This window comes from Poecilia reticulata, linkage group LG11 (genome assembly GCF_000633615.1).
Source record: "Poecilia reticulata strain Guanapo linkage group LG11, Guppy_female_1.0+MT, whole genome shotgun sequence".
Taxonomy (NCBI): domain Eukaryota; kingdom Metazoa; phylum Chordata; class Actinopteri; order Cyprinodontiformes; family Poeciliidae; genus Poecilia; species Poecilia reticulata.
In genome coordinates, this window is record NC_024341.1 from 23,663,253 (window position 1) to 23,683,069 (window position 19,817).

The 19,817-nt window shown below is 39.1% G+C and overlaps 1 protein-coding gene across 1 annotated transcript in view; it reads left to right on the forward strand.

The window, feature by feature from the left end:
- The first annotated feature begins 765 nt into the window (after positions 1–765).
- Positions 766–19,817, forward strand: part of shisa7b (shisa family member 7) — a 37,677-nt gene continuing 18,625 nt past the window's right edge. The window contains exons 1-2 of the mRNA XM_008422711.2: positions 766–1,138; positions 16,111–19,055. Of these exons, the coding sequence (XP_008420933.1) occupies positions 18,658–19,055 (398 nt within the window). The 5' untranslated portion in view covers positions 766–1,138; positions 16,111–18,657. The remainder of the gene's footprint in view (positions 1,139–16,110; positions 19,056–19,817) is intronic.

The following is a 19,817-nucleotide window of genomic DNA, read 5'->3' on the forward strand; positions in this document are numbered from 1 at the left end:
GCTGCTCTTATCGGTTCAGTTTGTCACCTCATGCTGAGATCGACTCAAAACCCTCAGCGTGTTGCAGCCCTGCTCTGTAGCACGAACAGTTCAGAGACCATATGAAATTGGAAAAAAAGTTATTTAATAACTGATTAAGTCGTGTTTTAGACCGTTCTTGAAAAAACTAATCAGTCACGGCTAATTAGTGGGTGAGCTCACAGCTGCACAGTGAACCCACTGATTAGTGGGTTCACTGTCAGTGGACAGCCGCTCCTCTCTTGCAGGTACTGCGTACCCCAGCTAAATCTTTTAGGGGTACGCAGGACCCTGCCGTACCCCTTTACTTTCACCCCTGCTCTCACCCAATGACCTCTGGGGATGCATCAACTTCCCGAAGTGGATGGCTGACAGTTAGGACATAAAGTAGTCATGAACTGTAAGTAGAGGCTGACCATGCAGTTTGTACCGGGATTTGCAATTATTTCCCAAAATTCAACCACTTAGAACTTSTTTATCCAAAACCGGCTGTTTAGTCACAGCAGTAAAGTCGATTAATGACTGATGAATGTTTTGCTTAGTCCATAAGTTAATGAATTCGGCGGAGCATTTCCGATCAGCACATTAATATTTACATGAYATGTCACAAGCGCGACTTTGCCGGGAACTTACGCTTTCAAATCTGACAGCCAATCARATCTGATCATCGGAACTGGCCGCTTTAGGATTGGYYATTCATTCCCAGCAGTTTGGGAATGCGAACGTAGGCAAACGCCACATTAACCAATCAATGAGTTGGCCASGGAGCTCAGCAGCGCTCAGAGAGAGTAACACGTTTCAGTGAGGCAGGCGGAGAAGCGGCAGCAGCCACGTACGCGGAGCCTCGGTGCGGGTCAGACGTTCACCGCAGCGCCCGCACTCAACTAACGTGACAGGATTACTGCGCAGACACGTCCGTCCTCCCCGCTGAGGTTATGCGCTTCTAACTCTGCTTTGTTTTTGTTTTCCTTGATTTCTGTTTATGCTGGAGGAGAAACGTCACTGCGGCTAACCAATTCCCCCTGCTCCAGAACTGGGAATTTACAATGAAACATGTAAGGTGACACGTTTTCTTTCACCACGCTGGGATCACAGAGGGAACCGAGCGAASATAACAAAGGTAAAAACAAACACGTTCCCTGTTTGTCTTGTTAGTTTAAGGGAATGTTAAATTAGAGAAGATGTTGTTMAATGTTGACTGCTTTTCAGGTGGCAAATGTCATTAAAGCACTGCAGGGATAACAGAGTTTATTCACGGGTAAATGAGTCGTAGAGGTTTTAAGTGATGGCACATTTTAAACCTGTTAAGGCGCATGTGTGGCACTGCAATGTCTGAGCGCTTCACTGCTGAGCTTCTGTTTATTAACTGAGACGATTAAAAAAAAAAAAAAATCCCCTCCGCATTGTGGATCAGTTCTTGCGAGCTATTGTCTCCCACTCCGCCTCTTTTAAAGGGGGAAAATGGTGACTGGTGCCGCATCTCTGGGATCAGCATCCTCTCTGCGTAAAACGGCGGGGAGGGGGGAGCTGAGGGGGAGAAGAAGCATTTCATTGCTTTCATTGTATCGATGTTGTTTGTGCTGCAGTGTGGTAGACTGTGTTTATCAGGGGGGTGTTCGCTCTYATCCGCTGCCATGCATACAATACAACACAACACTGTAACGCCTCAACATAATGCAACAAAAACCCTCCCATTTTATGTCTTCTGTGATGCTCTGAATGCAGCAGCAGCTTCCATACATTGACTCATCTGGCTGCTTAAAATTAGGGGGTTGTGTTTTCCTTCCCCTAAAAGTGTGTTTTCCGCAATGTAGTGGAGTTTTAAGGACATAAAGATTGATGGAACATTTGCAGAAACACTGACACACACACACACACACACACACTCACACACACACACACACACACACACACACACACTCATGACTTGCTCTAAGGGGAGCATAATTGCCTCATGAATGTTAATGCATCGTCCTGATGCAGAAACACTGCAAACTAACCGCCTCCCGCCCCCTACTTTACTCTCTCATGGGCCCCAAAGGAGCTGGCTAGCCTTACCTGACTTATTCTGTGCCTGTGTGAATTTGTAGGTGTGCGAATGTGTGTTTGGGTATTCATCCGTGTAGGTGTGTGTGTGTAGGTGCATGTTTGTGGATGATATCACCCTGCATATTGTTGCGGGGCCATGTGTGGTTGCGGATGTGTTTTAACTAGGATCATTAGAGCAGCACACCTACACCTGTCTCATCCAGTCCCTGAAGTGAGGGTGCATTAGGGAACTGCTTCCCATCCTCTGTAATTCAGGCTCTTCAKGGTTCACTTTAGGCCGCATAAAATAGTTGGTGTGAAAACTGCAGAACAGTAACAAATGGAAAATGTGTTGAAATTCACCTGTTTGTGATCTCCTTTTAAAAACACACTTTCATATTTCTTTTTTATAATGAAGCTAGCTTTAATAAAAACATCCACCGGTATTTGCTGAATCCTGTTTAGTGTTCCTGTTCAGGAATACACATAAACAGGCATAAAAGTCTATTAAAGGGCCGGCACACACACACATGAAACAAACAATCATGCTTTCCCATCATGCTTTGGATGATGGGAGAAAGATAGAGCACATAAAAATAGAAAGAACATCCAAACTTGAATCCAGGACCTCATTGTAATGCGAGAAGCAGGCTGACTTCTACATTATTGTGCAGCCTCCAATCGCAGCATTACAGAAAAAATAAAAAATAGAAGTCCCAAGAGCCAAATTGATAGTTACAAATTGCTCATTTTGTCCTGACGGCTGCCTTGGCAAAACTTCATTTTTTTAATTATAGCAAAACCAAACAGAAAGTTAAATGAGTATTTTRGATGACATGTGAAAGTATTGATCACATCAGTAATTAAACACAGCTGGCAGCGAGTATAAACAGGCCGCGGGTCGATTTGCACCTTTACTAATTTGCAGCCCCATTTGCCCATCACGACCCCGTTTCATTTCGCACATGCAAACTAATCATTTTGTGCCCTGAATATTATTTTATTTATCTTGATAATTAAATATTTGATTAAAAAACATGGTCATACAATCTTTTTCTTTGAAGATTGCCAGACTGAAACCTCTTTTAGATAGACGTTGAATATTAGAGATGATCAACTAAGAATTATGTTTGTAAAGTTCTGATCTGTCGACACTAATTTTAACCAATTCTGGTTCCTTTTTAAGAGCTAAGAGGTAATGGAACAGCATTCAGAGTATTTCTTCCATCCTTCATGTGGTCACATTTTAAGATGTCTAATCTGTTAATTGTTGTACATCTGCCTTAATAAACGAAAACACGCCATTTGGTTGGATTTTTTCTACATAATTATTTTCTGAATTTAGCTGGGATTAATGGATAGGTGTACCRAAACTGGCTCTCGAGTAAAATACTTTATGTTCAGTTGTATCTGACATCTCTATTTWAAAAAAAAGAAAAAAAAAGATTTGTGATAATCTCAATAGAAAATTTTAAGTTTGTACCATATTTAGTTTAGCCAGAGCTTTCACAAAATCATTTAGCTGATGGAGCACCTTTTGTAAACTTTGTTCAGCCTTCCTGTTTTCTGCTGGAAGTGTCGCTCTCTCACACCTCTCACACAGACATGCTCAATATGTTGCAGACAATACATTTCACTTTTATATCATTTCTTTTTTCTCTGTGCTTCTGCTGACTTCAGTTCTCAACGACTCACTGATGAGGAAAATGGTTAAATCTGAGTCTTCTTCACTCAGTAACAGGTTTCACTCCAAAGAGTGTTGCTCTTTGGCGTGAAACCCCCTAGTAATAGTTTGTATGCCACCACATTATAGTAAAAGTTCCCAGGCTGTTGCAATAAGGTCACTTTTCAAGGTTTTTATCAACACATTCATTGAGTAAATGCTGATATTTGATGGCAGATCTTGAGCCAAGAGTATCTCAGTAATGAAAATATTCCTGATGATTTTTTTCTGACCAACAGATGTTTCTTTTTCTTCAAACAAAGTCACATGAATAAAACTTGACATAAGAAAGCACACAAAAATGGCCATGAAGAGGGTCCTCTTTGTCTCCTAGAGGACACGCCCTGCGTATGACAGTAGTTGTGAAGGTCAACTATTAACACTTTTACTGCCCTATTAAGAAATGTTAATGTAGTGAAACCTTCAATTAAAAAATTTAAATCCAGTGTCTCATTCATAACAACACTATTTGCTGCCAGTTGCTAAAATGAAACAAATGAATAACTCACTTTGTGAAGTGATAGATCAGTTGTTTTGTTTCTTGATTGATCCTTAAGAGAAACAATAAAAACGGTCGTCACACGCTCTTTCTGAGAGCCGCTGAGTCACACCAGCGTCCTGAATGAGGCCAGAGCGAAAAGCCCTGCTGGACCCAGGTGCCGCCAGAGGACATGTTCAGTTTGAGTGAGGGGCGTAGCTGCACGCGATTATGCGATTTGTGCAGCACTACAGCTGAATGATCACACTTTCAAGCTGTTTGTAAGCCTCTAGACGCCTACCTTTGGGTGAAATCAGCAAGTTCTCACCCACTCTGTGCAGGCTGCTTGGAAGGCATCCTTGGAAATGCAGGGAATCACTGACAGGAGAGCGAGCAGGTCAGAGAGTTTGTGTAGCCTCCTGACGATACGTTCTGCAGCTTATAAATTGGTGATATAACTATCAGACTATCAAAGTGAGATGTGCTGCTTTAAAATGCAGTCTGTTCTGGGTTCTATTTTTCAGTTGCATTCTTTAATTTCCTAAAAAAGCAGACTTGTCAGGGGTTTTAAATGGCCGTGCTTTCTTTTATGATGGGTGACTCCAGCTCTCCTATAGATTGCTGGGCCTGCGAGCTCATTCCCAGCGAGCTGGAGGAGGTGGATCGTCTGCAGCTTTCACCATTCATCATGGCTGTTTTGTGAGTCAGTGGTGATTAATCTGATTGGTGGTGTTCAGGCTCCGTGTGCCCCAGAGAGTACGCCGGGAACGGGCTTATGTGCCGAGCTAAATGGCCTCAACTGCGTTTATGCTTTCGACTTTCGGMGCGTCTCAGGTGTGCGCGTCAGAGCCGGACATGTGGGAACATGGCTGGTGGTGTAGTSAGCGCAGGGCCTCCTTTAGGAACAAACATTACCATGTTGGTCAGTGACTATTCCACCTGATTCAACATCTGTGGGTGTAAGCTTCAGACTATGAATTTTAAAACAGGCAGTCTTAACCCTTCACTATTAAACAGCAGAAGAATTTCCGGTAAAAAAGGGATAAGATGTAAAACTCTCGATCTTTATATGGACAAATTATTGTCTGTTTTTATAATTCTGTTTTAATCTAGTTAAAGAGTTTTCCTTGAGCTAAACCAGGATACATTTTACTCGGAAATGGTTAACATGAGAGTTTTTAATGGTTTCTAAAAAAAATTGGAATAGATTCAAATAGAAATGTTGACTWTTGGGTGTCAGTTAGTCACTGAGCTTTCATTATGAATATTATAGCACACTATTTCTAAATTATAAAATGTTATTTTCAAGCAGTTAGAATGTTTTASCAACATAACAGGTAACGGTTTTATCTTGTCGGAACATTTCAGGTCTGACTCTGACTAAACACTGGCAGTTACTGGTACCAGTCRTCATTTTGGTGACAGCCTGCACTGCCTGGGGTTTCCAGGAATTTCTGGCAGGAGCTTTCAATATTTTAAAGTTTGAGTATTTGTGAAATCTATTTGGGGTCCATCAATGGCTCTATTGACTTGATTTGGGTTAAAGTTATTAGTTTTCTCAATGTGAATAACAACTAGCTGAGGATAAATCTGTACTGAATGGGTTTTRTGTTCTACWGTAGAACCAGGAGCAAATGCATTTGTTTTACTTGTAGGTGATGTTGGATGATGCTACTTTCTCAGGATTCACTATTCATAGTTGAGCTCCCCTATAATTACAAAAAAAAAATCAAATCATGATAAAATTATTGGAAAATAGTCAAACTGACAACATCAGTACATTTAAACTTTAGTGTCAAGGGAATCAAAATAATGCATCAGGTATGAAGATCTGCTGCAGGGAGACTTCAGACGGGCTAAATATCTCATCGGCATCCGAAGTGTGAATTCCATATACCAGACATATAATATTACTCCTTTGTGATAAATAATATTGGTTATTTGGGATAAATAAAGTATTTTTGAGTTTGAATTTAGATTTGAAATAAAACTTCACACAATGATATTGACAGCATATGATGCAGTTTTAACCTAAAGACTTTCATGTTAGGGTAAGTGCTCACTGTAATCTATTCTTTATTGCTCATTTTTCCTTCACTTTCAATATATGAAATTGAAAAAATGATTAATTTCCTAAAACAAGAATAAGTTTTCATCAAACATTACATCCCATAAGAAAAAAATGAAATCATTTCAAGAAAAAATAAATCAGTTTAACCTGGTTTAAAAATGAAGCAGCCCAAAGATAAAAGGTAATAAAACGATCTGACTCAATAATGTTGAGTTTTTCCAATTTCTTTTCTTGTATTTATCTATAAAACATAAAGCCACATTACTTGGTTGTATAATAGAGTGAATAAGTTCTTGTTTGCTTTTTGGCCACACTTAAATGTTTCAGAGCCTCAAACACATTTAGCAACCACAGTTTGTTGATTTGATGATCATTTTCTGAAATGATCTGTTATAGACCAGATGTATTCAAAATGACTCCTTAAGTTCACAGTGACTTTGTTTCTCATCTGTTCTGAAATGTCTGATGTTTGGGATAAAAAAATTTTTTTCTGCTTTTAGAGATCGTTTGTCTACTTCATGAGTAGATTAAATAAAATAATAAGCACAGACTATCTTTGTCTACTAGGATAATTTTTCTGATCTGAAACACGAAGAAGCAAGAAGAGAATAAATGTGATTTTGTCTTTTATTAATGAATGCTACAACAGAAGTTGTAACCACTAATGAACAATTCTTTATGAATCCCTAGCTGCTTCTTCAAAGTTTTTCCAGCATCCTGCATGACTGTTTCTATTCGAGACAATTCTATGAAAGAAAATGGAGGTCAGCAGCTGATGCAGAAGGGCAAATAAATCATCCAAAATACCATCTAATTAAAAATAACTTCAGCAGCTCGTGTCATGTAACCAGAAATTCACATCAGTCGTAAATAAGGACGGAAAGCGTATAAACACACTGGAAGTGATTTTCATGCCTTGATGCATTAGATGTAATTGGCAATAGTAAACCTTGCATGGCTGCACAGAAGTGACTCCAGTCACAAGGTTACTGTGAATACTCTTTCACTCTTGACTGGTCTTTATTTTTGCAAGACGAACGTCCCTTTCTGTACACAATTAAACGCTTACGTATTTCCAGAATATAAACGTACATAAATGTTGACAGCAAAAGTGGGGTTTACATTCGCACTGAGGAAAAGGATTATTTTTATCTACCTAACGCCCTGAAACTGTAAAGCACTTGAAATAAAAACAAAAACCTGGTGAAGTAGGAAAGAGGTTGAGTAAAGCAGGCAGCAAATGCTGCGAGGTGAATCCGTGTCAAGAGTAACTATGCAATATGCAAATGTTTTAATTAATTACATCATTCCCGCTCAGCTTATTAATCCACATGCTCTCTTCATAACTGTGAAGCAGATCTTGACAGCCACTATGAACGAGGACAATTGTGAGACATCTCACACACTGATTTTTTTTTTTTTCACTCTTTGCTGTAAAGTCCCAAAGCTGCCGCCCTGCAAAGCCACTATTTCTTTGAAAAGACCATCGACTGAAAAATTAGTCAAACTAATCCATGTGATAATTATTCCACTTTCCTAGGGAAAAAAAAGAGGTGCCATTTTTTTTTGGAGACGGCTTTGGAGGGTGAAAATGAAACATCCTGTTTTGCAGTCATGTATGTGCAGCAGTGGGATGTTTGCCACACAATCCAATCTGTTGAAGATGGTGGATGAGCTTGGCAGAAAGACGGGCCTCACACATCTGCTCCTCCCTCACAGCCAACTGGGAGGCGCCGGTCCAGCGAGGAGCGTTTTCATTTTCTCATTCTGTTAGCAGTCCACAACTTCAGGCCTGAGTGCCATGACTAACCTCTTGGTAAATAATTAGAGTTGGAGCAGCGGCACTTGGTGGCCACTCAGCTTTGCTCGAGCTGCAGCACCAACAAGACAAGTCAATAAACGCTCTTAGCAGGAGAAGAGAAAGCTGCAAAGTCAGAATCTACAGCTCAGAAACAAAACATTGTGAAAACATTGAAGGTTTTTACTGTGTGCAGGAAGGGCTGTTTATTTTTGCTAAATTAAATCCAGTCAAAGAGGGAATGAGAGTAAACATCATGATGCTGCCACCGCCCTGCTTCATAGCTGAAATGATGTTCTCAGGTTTTTCAGCTTCCTGAAATGTTAATAAGGTTATTAAGAGCAAATGCTTCAGAAGCTTTAGGGTTCCCATATGTGAACTTCTAAATTTGACTAAGGCAATAAATGCAATTTTCTATTACTTTATTTTTTCGTTATCCTGGCGTTTAGAGAATATAAATAATTTTGACATATCTTGATGACAATAAGCAGGAAATGCTTTTCATACAGTATAAAAACGTCTGATTTCAACTGTATGTTTTATAATTAAAAAACGTATAACCTATTTTAAATCCTTTTATAAATGCAGATATTCAGAGATTTGCTTGATTCAGCTCTGACCTGCTCATGACATTTAATATGTTCCTCCTTTGTAACTAGTCATTCATTTTAGATTCAGTTTTTTAGATTCAAAACCACATTCAGATTGTAACCTTGCATATTTTTAATGTCACATATTTGACAGAGATCCCATTAAATTGCTGAAGTTTGAAGTGAATGAAATTATGAACTGTTTTCAGCTGCTGAGTGAGATTTCTGTAGTATCAGTTTAAGCACATCCAAGGATCATGCTCAAAATACCAACAGTACATTCATATTTATTTATATTTATTGCATTTGGGCATAAAATAAACTGGGTATTCTTTGTTTAGTTATCATTTATCTGGCATGTCCTTCAGTTTTATACATTTTGTCAGGTAACAACTTCAAGCTTTAAGCTATTTTTATTGGAATTTTTTAAAGCAGAGCAACACAAAGGCAAGCATTTTGAATGGAGATTTTTTTACAAATAAAAATGTTAAATGTTTGTGTAGATATGTAGTTAGTACGTTTCTACCTGCCGTTACAGGTGGATGTCTTTTGGCAAATGTCTGCACTTGTTGGCTCTTTCTCATGAATGTGCCATTTTTTTATATCCATTCTTTCTAAATAGCTCAGATTGGATGTTGAGCTCCAGTGAACAGCGTTTCTTTTATAACCCTTACTTAAACCTCCCAATTAGATTAACATCTAAGTCTTTCACATGAAAATTGTTTGATATCCTGCAGTGGTTATCATATTATCACTATCTACAATATAAATATCAGCATATGACTGTACACGAAGTTAGAATCCTTTTGTTTCATCCTCTGTGTGAGTGAGTTTCCAAAGTAGGTTAACAGGCACCAAATACATCTGGTATAGTTACTGTATTTAATATGTGTACATTCATTCATTCATTCTTGTTATGTTTTGTTTATTTCCATCTGAAGATCGGTCGTGTTCAATTTGCTCTGATTTGAACATAAACTGACTTCAGCTCAGGGCTGCATGGTGGAACAGTTTGTAGCGCTGAAGGTTCTGGGTTCACATCTGGGTTTCTGCAGGAAGTTTGACTTTTCTCCTTGTGCATGTGTGAGTTCTCTCCGGGTACTCTGGTTTCCTCCGACAGTCCAGAAACATGACTGTAATGTCGGGTTATTCGTAAGAACAATCAGGTACCGACTATGGAGGGAGGGATGAGTTCAGCGCCATCATGACTCAGACATGCAGTGAAAGTATAATGGAAAGTAACAAGTTACTTTTACTCATGTAACCGTAATTAAATAAAAATGTTGCATATTTGAACATTTTAAAGACATTTTTAAAGTCTGAACTTTAGCTTTTACTTGACTATATTATGTGTTCGATATTGCAGTCAGTTTGGTTTGGAATCTCATCCATGACTAAAAATGTTTTTATTTCCATCCATCTGATATTCATCCATCTTCAGATGGATGATATTATTTCCATCCATCTGATATCCATCTGATGCCAATTATTATTGGCATAATAATTGGTTATTATGCCAATTATTATTATCGCATAATAACCAATAATAATTGGTTATTATGCGAAATAACCAATTATTTCGCATAATTGGTTTTGGGCAATTATGTGAAATAATGCCCCAATTGAATTATTGCCTGTTTAAAAGAATATGAAAATGTGCAGTAGTTTAATAAATAGTGACAATGTAGCAACAGTAAGGAGTAAGTACAGATGATAAAATAAGACCTTTTGAATAGTGGCTCTATGAGGCGCGTTTGTTGATCTAATTGTACAAATTCCAGTTTACAGGATTAAAACTCAGTGCAGGAATAGAAACAGAAACGTCTAAATGTGTGACTGAGAATCAGTTAGGATTCCTAGAATGTGTTTGTTTCTGTCCTCAGAAGCACTTTAATCACACGCTTTTATTGTGTTTTAAAGGGCCTTTTCATTATTCTTTTAATTAAACGTATATGGTGTTTAATTAAACTTTACTCCTTTAGCTACTGCTAACTCACTAGCTAAGCATCGCTCCAGTATCTCACACAGATTAAAACAAAAACTACTGAATTGTGACGACAAGAAGGAACTGTAGTTAAACTGAGAGAAAAGCCGATTTAAGGGTTTTCATATCCGCAGCCATGTTTTGTCATGTTGGAGATTGGCAACAGACCCCCACCTTCCTGCAGGCAAACTGGATGAATCCATGTTTTGTTACTGGACACATTTTAGGGTTTGGATTTCAATGTTGTGAGTGAAATCACTTCCACTCTAGCTCTAGTTTTACGCTCTTTTAATCCCTGTATTTTGATATATTGGACAAATATAATGCTTAGTGCACAATATGTGCATTAACACAAACCCAAACAGTTAGTCTGAACAGTGCACAGACAGTTCAGGTTTTCAACAAGCAGATCGCCCTCCATGAAAAGCCGTTTTTCATCACTGTGTGCAATAACAGACAGTTAATGGAGGCCTGGACCTCGTGGAATACTTCACTCTTTATGTAGTCATCTGAAAACCAGGGTGCATTTATGGATTTTTATTTTGAAGCTTGTTTTGTTTCATCGCTGCATCAGTGGACAACACAAGGGCAGTGCATTGACCTTTATGGACAGAGTTCACCGCGCTGAAGGCTCTGCAAGCTTCGCCCCACTCCATATTAGAATACAGAGCCACGCTGTTGCAAGTCCTGCTGCTGCTGCTGCTGCTGCTGCATGCCCTTATGCACTGGCTCTCTTCCCAGCATGCTTCATAGAGGGGAGGTATCAGGAGGAGGGGGTGAATGGAGATGAGAGGAGGCAGACAAAGGTTGAGATTGTGGGTAAAAACAAGCGGTCAGAGGAGGTGGATGAAAGAAAGAGGTGTAAGAGGAGGAACTGAGTGGATGAGGACGAGTAAACTGAGAGCAGATTCTTTAAAACATGCTAGTTTCTGAGACTATGGCTGACTGAACAGTGTTGATATGGATGTTAGACAGCACAGCCACGTTTTTTTTATTTATTTTTTATTAAAATTTGTGGCGCATTTGCAAATATCCTAAACATGAAATGAGTAGATTCTTTCAACGTTACATTTTTTGTCCTCTGTTGTTGTTTTACATTATCTCTTTTCAGTGGTGCTAAGCTATTCCTAGTGAAACACTCCAACCCACGCACAGCCAGGGAGGGAGGGAAGGAGTGAATGGATGGATGGAGTGAGGAAAGATAGTGTTTGTGCCATGACGGAGGGGGTCACCGCCTGTCAGGGAGCTTTTGTGTCTTTAAAACTCATGTGCTGTTGCCAGTGGAAGTCAGTCATGCACACAACATGGAGACAGACTTACAGTGCACCGTAAGCACGACCACACATGAACAACATCTATACTTTAGTGCTTAAATGCACACACTCTGTTTTCTATTCTGGTTAATTAATGCTCCACTCATTATTGATTGGCTGAATTCTGGGTCTGTATTTTTATTTAATAAAATGTCAGAGCAGTAAAACTGATTTGTACAGTAATTGTTACAATGCATTGCAAAATTATTGATGTTTGTTGAACTTTTTTGAGTTTTTCCACATTGCACTTATAATGCGACTAAACACACTGTTAGTATGGTGACACATGGTGGTGGCAGCATCATGGTGTGGGATTGTTTATCTCTGAATGGTGTTTGGAGGATGAATGGAGCTAAATACAGAGCAATCCTGGAAGAAAACTTGAGAGGCTGCAGAGCTAGAGGCGTTTATTGCATCGTTTATCGTTATCGTAAAAAAATGCCTAAAAATGCCATCATAAGACTTTTGATTAACCCTCATAGCACTTAATTCCAATTATTGATGTTTGAAAACTGTTGAAATGTAATTATACAATTTTTTCTCATTTTTTTCCATGAGTAATACATTTCAGTAAACTAGAATTATGGTTAAATGCTGTTACTACATGCAGTTTAATGATAAAAAGCACACTGGTGGCCTGAACAAGCCTGTTTCATGTTCTTGTCAAGATCAGTGTTTGTGTTTATATGGCTGTGGTTTTCTTTTAGCTTCATAGTTTTCCACTGCCTTTTGTTGGTCTATCACTTAAATTAATAATAAATAAAATGCCTCGCATTTTGTAGTTTTATGTAAAAAAAAGGAACAGGGTCCTGTTTTACGAAAATCGCCTGTTTTACTTTAGCAACCAAAAGCCTTAACAGAAACGTATGTCACTGACCGTAGCCTTGTCCATATGCTTTGCGATCTACAAGTTGTCATCCCTGTAAGTGAAGCACAATATTACAGAGACGGCAAACTCTAAAAGCTTGCATCGCTCAGGGAAGGATTACTCATACATTTAGGTTTTATAACACTCAGCGCTTAAAATAACTGCATTTTCAACTAGACCATTACTGCAGTTTAGATAAATGAATAGAAAAATATTGACATTTTGTTTGCTGATAGAAAAATACCAAGACATAGTGTTCTTCAGAGATTTATTCTCTTAAATCAGGCAGTTGCAGCTTTGACCACAAAAGGGGAATTCATTTATCTGAACAAGGTTATTACTGTTCAAAGTAGTGTAGCAAAAGCATGTGTAAAATGATTTATGATGTAAAGGTGTTAGTGACTCCTAGTGCACACTGCTAAGAGGGAGTCAGCAGGACAAATTCATGCATGTGTGTCACAAACACAGCAAGGCGAATGACCGAGATCAGCAGGGAGACGGGAGAAGCAGGAAGACAGAGGGATAACAGCGGGGATGTACATGCAGCCACACTGGCAGGTTCACCAGAAAATAGTGCAGGCAGACAGTGTGTTGGACAGACAGACTGCCAGATGAGACAGGGTATAAATTCATCCATGACATGGATCATTTTTCTTTCCAGTGCTCTTTCTGTGTTAGTTTTATTGCATCTAATACCCTACACTTCTTTACAGGCTCAACCGTTATAATGAAGAGAAAAAAATGGTTCTTCAGCTCCATGCAGAGCATAAAAGTGTTAACTTCAATGTGTTAAATCCACACTTTTATCCATGCGCTCACATATTCCCGGTTTTTATTGAATCATTACACTTGCCGCCTAGAAAGCCAGTGGAAGTTCGGCTATTTGTCAGCGGGGGCTTCTTAATTACGACATCTGAGGAAGCGGGTCGGAAAAGCCCCTGGAGGGTCGAGACACACTGATGTGAAGCCAAGCTGTCAGGGCAGCAGAGCGCCCAGAACTTTCCAGCAGAGAGGAGGACCGGCCTATTTAGGTTATTGTGATTCAGGATATAGTTCAGCTCCGACCCTAACCCCAGAACATACTGTTCTTATATTTTTTCCCCTTCACTTACATTTTACAACCGATCATTTATTTTCCAAGCTCTCCTGCTCTGCCGTCTTGTTGAGGTTTCTCTGTTTTTGGCGCCGCCGCTCTGACTGCTACAGTATCAGCTGGAGGTATTGTTGTTGCTCCAGGAGATGAGTCTTGTCCTGATGGTGATCTCATTTCTGTTTGCTCTGAAATGTAACAGAAGGATCCAAGAGTCTTGGGCGAAAGTGAAGAAAAAAAAAATACAGTAAATTCTATCTGCAATTAGCAGATGACTGATACCATAAATTAAAGCTGCTTTTTTTGTAACTGTAACCTGAAAATGAATCATAAGTGAGTTAAAATTAACAGCACTCACTGCTGGGGTATGTTTTCATTTTGAGGCGGTGTATTATTCTGACTCTGGATCCAAGTATTTGGGCTCTGAATTCTGTATTGGCTCTATCTGAGTTCATTAAGCTTTGCAAAGTGTCATTTTTGTTTAGAGGCAAAAATCCAGTTCAATGACAGACATAACAGAGGCATTAATGAGAAATGTCTTTGCAGTTACAGTCAGTCATTAGCAGAACCTGACACAAAAAATATGCTTTATACCTATTAGTGATGCACCAATACAGACATTAGGACCAATGTCAATATTAATAGTTTATATAGTCAATATTAAAAAAGTATTTTTCCAAATTATCCACATTATGAAAATATAAAATTCTATACAGACTATACAGGAACACCAAATCTGCAAATTTATCTGCAGTATGACTTTCAAAGTATAACTGTAAAGCAGCAGAATGTAGCAGGGGCATAAAAAGGTTTTTCTAATATCCTTAATAACTATGTTGCAATTAAACTAGATTTTCATTTCTAATACAGCAGCTGTAGCCGGACGCAAGTTTTTCAAGAGAGTTGTTGTTGAAATAGAAAGTTTAATTTCTTTAATTTGATCTGTTTGTTTATGTCACCATAGCAACATTTAACTATGTTTTCACATCTCGCATGCTTTTCTGCATCCCTACTTTACAGAAAGAGATTTTTCTTTCACAAACAGACTAATTTTAGTCAGTGTCACACTTGATGAATGTAACATTCTGACTCATTTCATACATTTTGTAGTCACATCAATAGTATTATAAAATAATGAGATCTTTAGAGCAGTGTGATGCTGGACCACTCCCAGCGACGAAGGCCTCATTCTGTAAACAGAACACATTCACACATCTGTGATCCATTTCTTCCTCTGTCCCTCTGTCAGATGGGTCCATATGGCATCTCTCGCGTCCCCTGCTACCTCTATCAAAGTCACATCTCTGCTGTCAGCTCCTGTTTTATGTGTGATGGTATGCTGCATTCTGAAAAGCAGGCTACATTTTGTATGACGCATGCACTTCAATTATACATCTGATGATACCAGTATAGCTGTGTAGTGGTGTTATTGCTTTCTGTTTAACGGTGGACTGCCATGCTTACAGCCCACTGCTGACATTATTGCATATATATGAGTGTATTCTGTTTAAATAATTTACTAAATTTAGACAAGACAAGTTCTGATTGGTGCTTTCGATAAAATGGGTTTGACGGAGGTGATAGGTCACAGTATGGAAAAACAAGCAGAAGCAGAGCTGACTGTTTAGACAGAAGCATAGCCTACAATCCATCTTTGGATCCGACTTTCCGCAGAAAAATATGTAATTATAATGGGAAAATGACGTAAGCCCATTCCTTAGTTTGTTCTCAAAAAGCACACAATGGGTTTTAAAGAATCTGTGATGATTGTAGGATAATTTAATTCATGTTTGACAGTCTATAAGTAGAAAAGTCTTGAAAATGCTTCCCCTTTTAGTTTTTACAAAATCAAACATTTCCTTATGTTTGAATCTTCATGTTTTAGTGTTGATTCATGTAAACTGCTACACAGTAGAGCTTCAGCTAAACATACAAGTGATGTGAACAATTTTCAGGTTTCTCTGCTGAATTTGGGGATGTCATTAAAACTTGGTGTATAAAGAAAATGTTGGTGAATATTGCGATCTTGTGTGAATATTGACCACCGATGGACACTGACCTATTTTTCGTCCTTTTCCACAAGTTATTACAGACAACATATATAAATGTAGGTTTTTAATGTTCCCTCTTATGTTTTCTTGTCTTGCAGAGAGAAAACTGTGGAACCTGTGATCAAACCAGAGTGAACGACCAGATCGGGAACATCTCATTATCAAGTGGGGGAATTTTCCCAGCTCCCCTTCTTTCAACTTTCAAACTCCTGCTTTACATTTCACTTTTTTTTTTCTTTCCTCCCCTTTTTCATGGCCTGGATGAAGGATTCAGAGCTTTTTCTTTGTGTTCTTCTTTTTCTTCTCCAGCGAAACCAAAAGCAGATGCCAAACTGACTGTGTCAAAAAAAGCAAAAAACAATATTTAATGAAACTACATTTCTCTACATAATCATACAGTATCTAGTCAAACCAGCCTCAGAACCTGATTTATTTGCCAACGTGAACCTTTAAGTCCACCATCATATTAACGACTTATTTACTCCTGACTACTTAATCTTTCAGTGTTTGCTGCTCTTAATGTGAAAACTGCATGATTTTCCTGCCAAGACCATAATCAGTGCATTATTGGTTCAAAGTGCTTTATAAACAGTTTGCGTTGTGACAGAGGAAGCATGTGGTGAGAAGTGATAATTCTCTGACGGCGTCTGAAGGTTTTATTTTAAATCAGAGCGCCGTTTTGACTGACGGGTAACACAAGCCAAGTTTGACCAGATAAATCCAAGCCCGCCATCTTCACCGCCGCCGCCGCTGCTGCTGTCTCAAAAGGCTTAGACGTATACTGTCCTCTCAGTCTGCGCTGTGAAACACTGTTGACACTTTGCCTATCTCCTTCTTCCAGTTGCTTACATTAGAAAGGCTTCTCAGTCATTGTCGTCTCGTTTCTTCCATATGTTGAGCTTGATTACTGACGTGAAATCCCCCTTTATCAAGTCCCAGTGAGCTCTTCAGCATTCTTCTTTTTACTCCTGAAAAAAAACATGCAATTTAAAACCTTTCACTGTACTCATGTTTGTACGTGAAAGAAAAAAAATTTTATAAGAAGGAAAAAAAAAAAAAAGATCATAACCTGAAGCCATACCGAACACCAGCCATACAGATTAACTTTTACATTTGCAAAGCTTCTCACAGTGTTTTAGAGTTTTGTTTTCTAACAAAGTGATCTTCGTCATATTGGTGCACACACACATTCAGGGAACCCATGAGGCAACTGCTCATGAAAAAAACCCAAATTCTTATGTTTGGAGGAAAGAGGATCTTGTAAGTTTGTAGTTTTTCTAACTGCTTTTTCAAGAATTGTGCAGTCGGATCGTCCGCGGCGTCGAATCGTGGCAGCCACAGCGACCACGCCGAGTTCCCCGTCTGCGTTCCGTTTTCCTCTGCGTTGACGGATGAATCCAGACAGTTTCATGTCTGTTCTGKGGGCAGAACCTCGCTGCCCTGCTAGAACCGGGCCCAAGCCCTCCTTTGTTCTCTTCTGTTGGGCCAAGCTAAACTCAGAGCAGAGACACTCGAGCAAGGGTATCGATCGCACATAAATCTGCGGCTTTTTTTTTTTTTTAAAGAAAAGTCTTCAGTTTTTAAGTTCTCGCCAGCTTCCATTGACATTCCAGTTTAATGGACTGACCGTTTCATTCCACTAGCTGCTGGAAAAACCTTTTTYCTYGAAAGTCCTGATGCTGCTCAATGCTGTTCATCTGCAGTAAATTCATTGAACAACATCATAGCTCACAGTTTTAAACCCCAGTATTTAGACCAAACTCCTAAGCATACAGACCTTTACTGATTCATCTAAGTTACTTAGTGGAGCTCATGATGGAAATTGATAGTATCTTGTAGAAGATGTACAAACTGAAGAAGCTTGTGCCAAATTCAAACTGATTTTCTTTCAGCTTGTTAMACAARGAACTCTGAAGCTGCCATCACTGTTTACAGACACATAGCCTGGAATAAAATTATTTTCTTTCCATGTCAGATTATTATTATTATTTTTTATTTATTTACAACGGACAACAGAAGTGCCAAACTCCCAGAAGAATAGATCCAACATCGGTTCGAGCGATCTGAAGTTTACATACAGCGCTAAATGTTTACAATCCACCGTTTCCATAGCAATTTGTTACGTGCCAAGTCGAGCGTTCCCGTTGGTCATTTTGTTAAGAGTTTACAGTTTTCCTCCAACTCTTTTCTTTTGTTTACAGTAAACGTGTAAATACTGCCATTTTGAAAAGTTTTGAGTTTTGGCCAAGGGGGAAAAAAATGCCACTCTGTCAGCTGACAGACCTCTACTAATTATTCAGAACCCAGTGCCACTCAACACAGTCATATTGTGAAGTTAATGTTGGCTGGTTTATTAAACTGTTTTACAGGCAGTTTGAACAGGGCCTAAACTCTCTGAAAACCTCAATGTTTACACAAGCTGCTCTTGGGAAGGATTTCTATCCAGAGAAATGTTTACATTCAGATGAACGAGTGAAATGCCAAACACATTCATAAAACAGCTGCTGAACCGCATCTGAACTAAAAACTGAAGTTAAAACATTTTCATCACAAAGGTTTTTATATTTCAGCCAGACGCCATCTTGGAGTTGAACTCTGATAGTTTCCTTTTCTAAATCACGGCTGAAGAACTTTACCCCAGAACAATGAAGTCCACGCTTCCAAAGAGGATGATTTCCCTTTTTGTCATCCTGTTGCTTTTCTCCTGCCTCYCCGTTTCCTCCCTGACCGTCACCGTGGAGCGGCGAGATGCCGACGGCGACGCCAGGAYGCCTGACGGCAGCAGTGGCACCTCTGCTGGAAAAACGGGCAGCACCTTGTTCCTCCTGACCGGCTACAAGTCAAACCCCCGCGGCGGATCCAAAGTGCCACCGAAAGCGGCTGAGATGAAGGACGATGACGATCCGGCGGCGATGGCTGAGCTCCCCCCRAAGCCCCTCCCACAGAGGATGTTTCCACGGAAYGCCACGGAAAACCCACTGAAGCCCCCGCTCAGCGGGGCCCAGGTGGCCCCGCCGTTGGTGGATAATGGAGAAGTTTGCAGGTATGAATGTCCTGTGATGCACTTATTTTTGCTAAAGTCAAATTGTACTTGTGAAAACAAATTATAGCAATCGAAAAAATACAAAAAATGTTTAGTATTCTGCAAAACAAAGCACTACAAAGGTAGTAAAATAACTACAGAATAAAAGTTGTTCCACAATTTGAGGCTGGTATACCTGTAATTGAAAAGTCAATTGGTATCAAAATAAACCAAAAAAATAAACTATAATCCCTACTTCTATTAAAATAACATATTAGTTTACAGTTATGCTAATAATGTCACATTTGAGTCTTATTATTTCAATTCTCATACATAAAATTAGGCAGAATTGTAGAATAAACACTTGCTGAAGTTAGCAGTAGTTTCCAGTTAGCCCCAGCTTCAGTCTGCTGCTTTACATTCATGCTTYCTGTTGGTACCAGTTAAAAATGAAATTGCAGTGTTACTTTAACAAAGGGGATGGGTGATGCTCCTTTGGAATCTACATGATAAAAGTTTTTCACAACAAGAAATACATTCAAACATATTTTGTAAGCATGAAACAATTGGTTTAGAAATCTTTTAGCCAGCTGGCAAACAGTGCACAGGTGTGGGTGGACCAGCACTACGTTACTTAATGCTCCACAAAGCCAAACTAAGCTCTGGTCACTGTGGCACTTTGCCTGGAATTTATTTAAAATGACTTTAAAATTTAAGCTGTCTATTAAACTGTGTTTTTTWAAAAACCTTGAAGTGCCTTGGTTCCCTAGATTCACCTGTGAA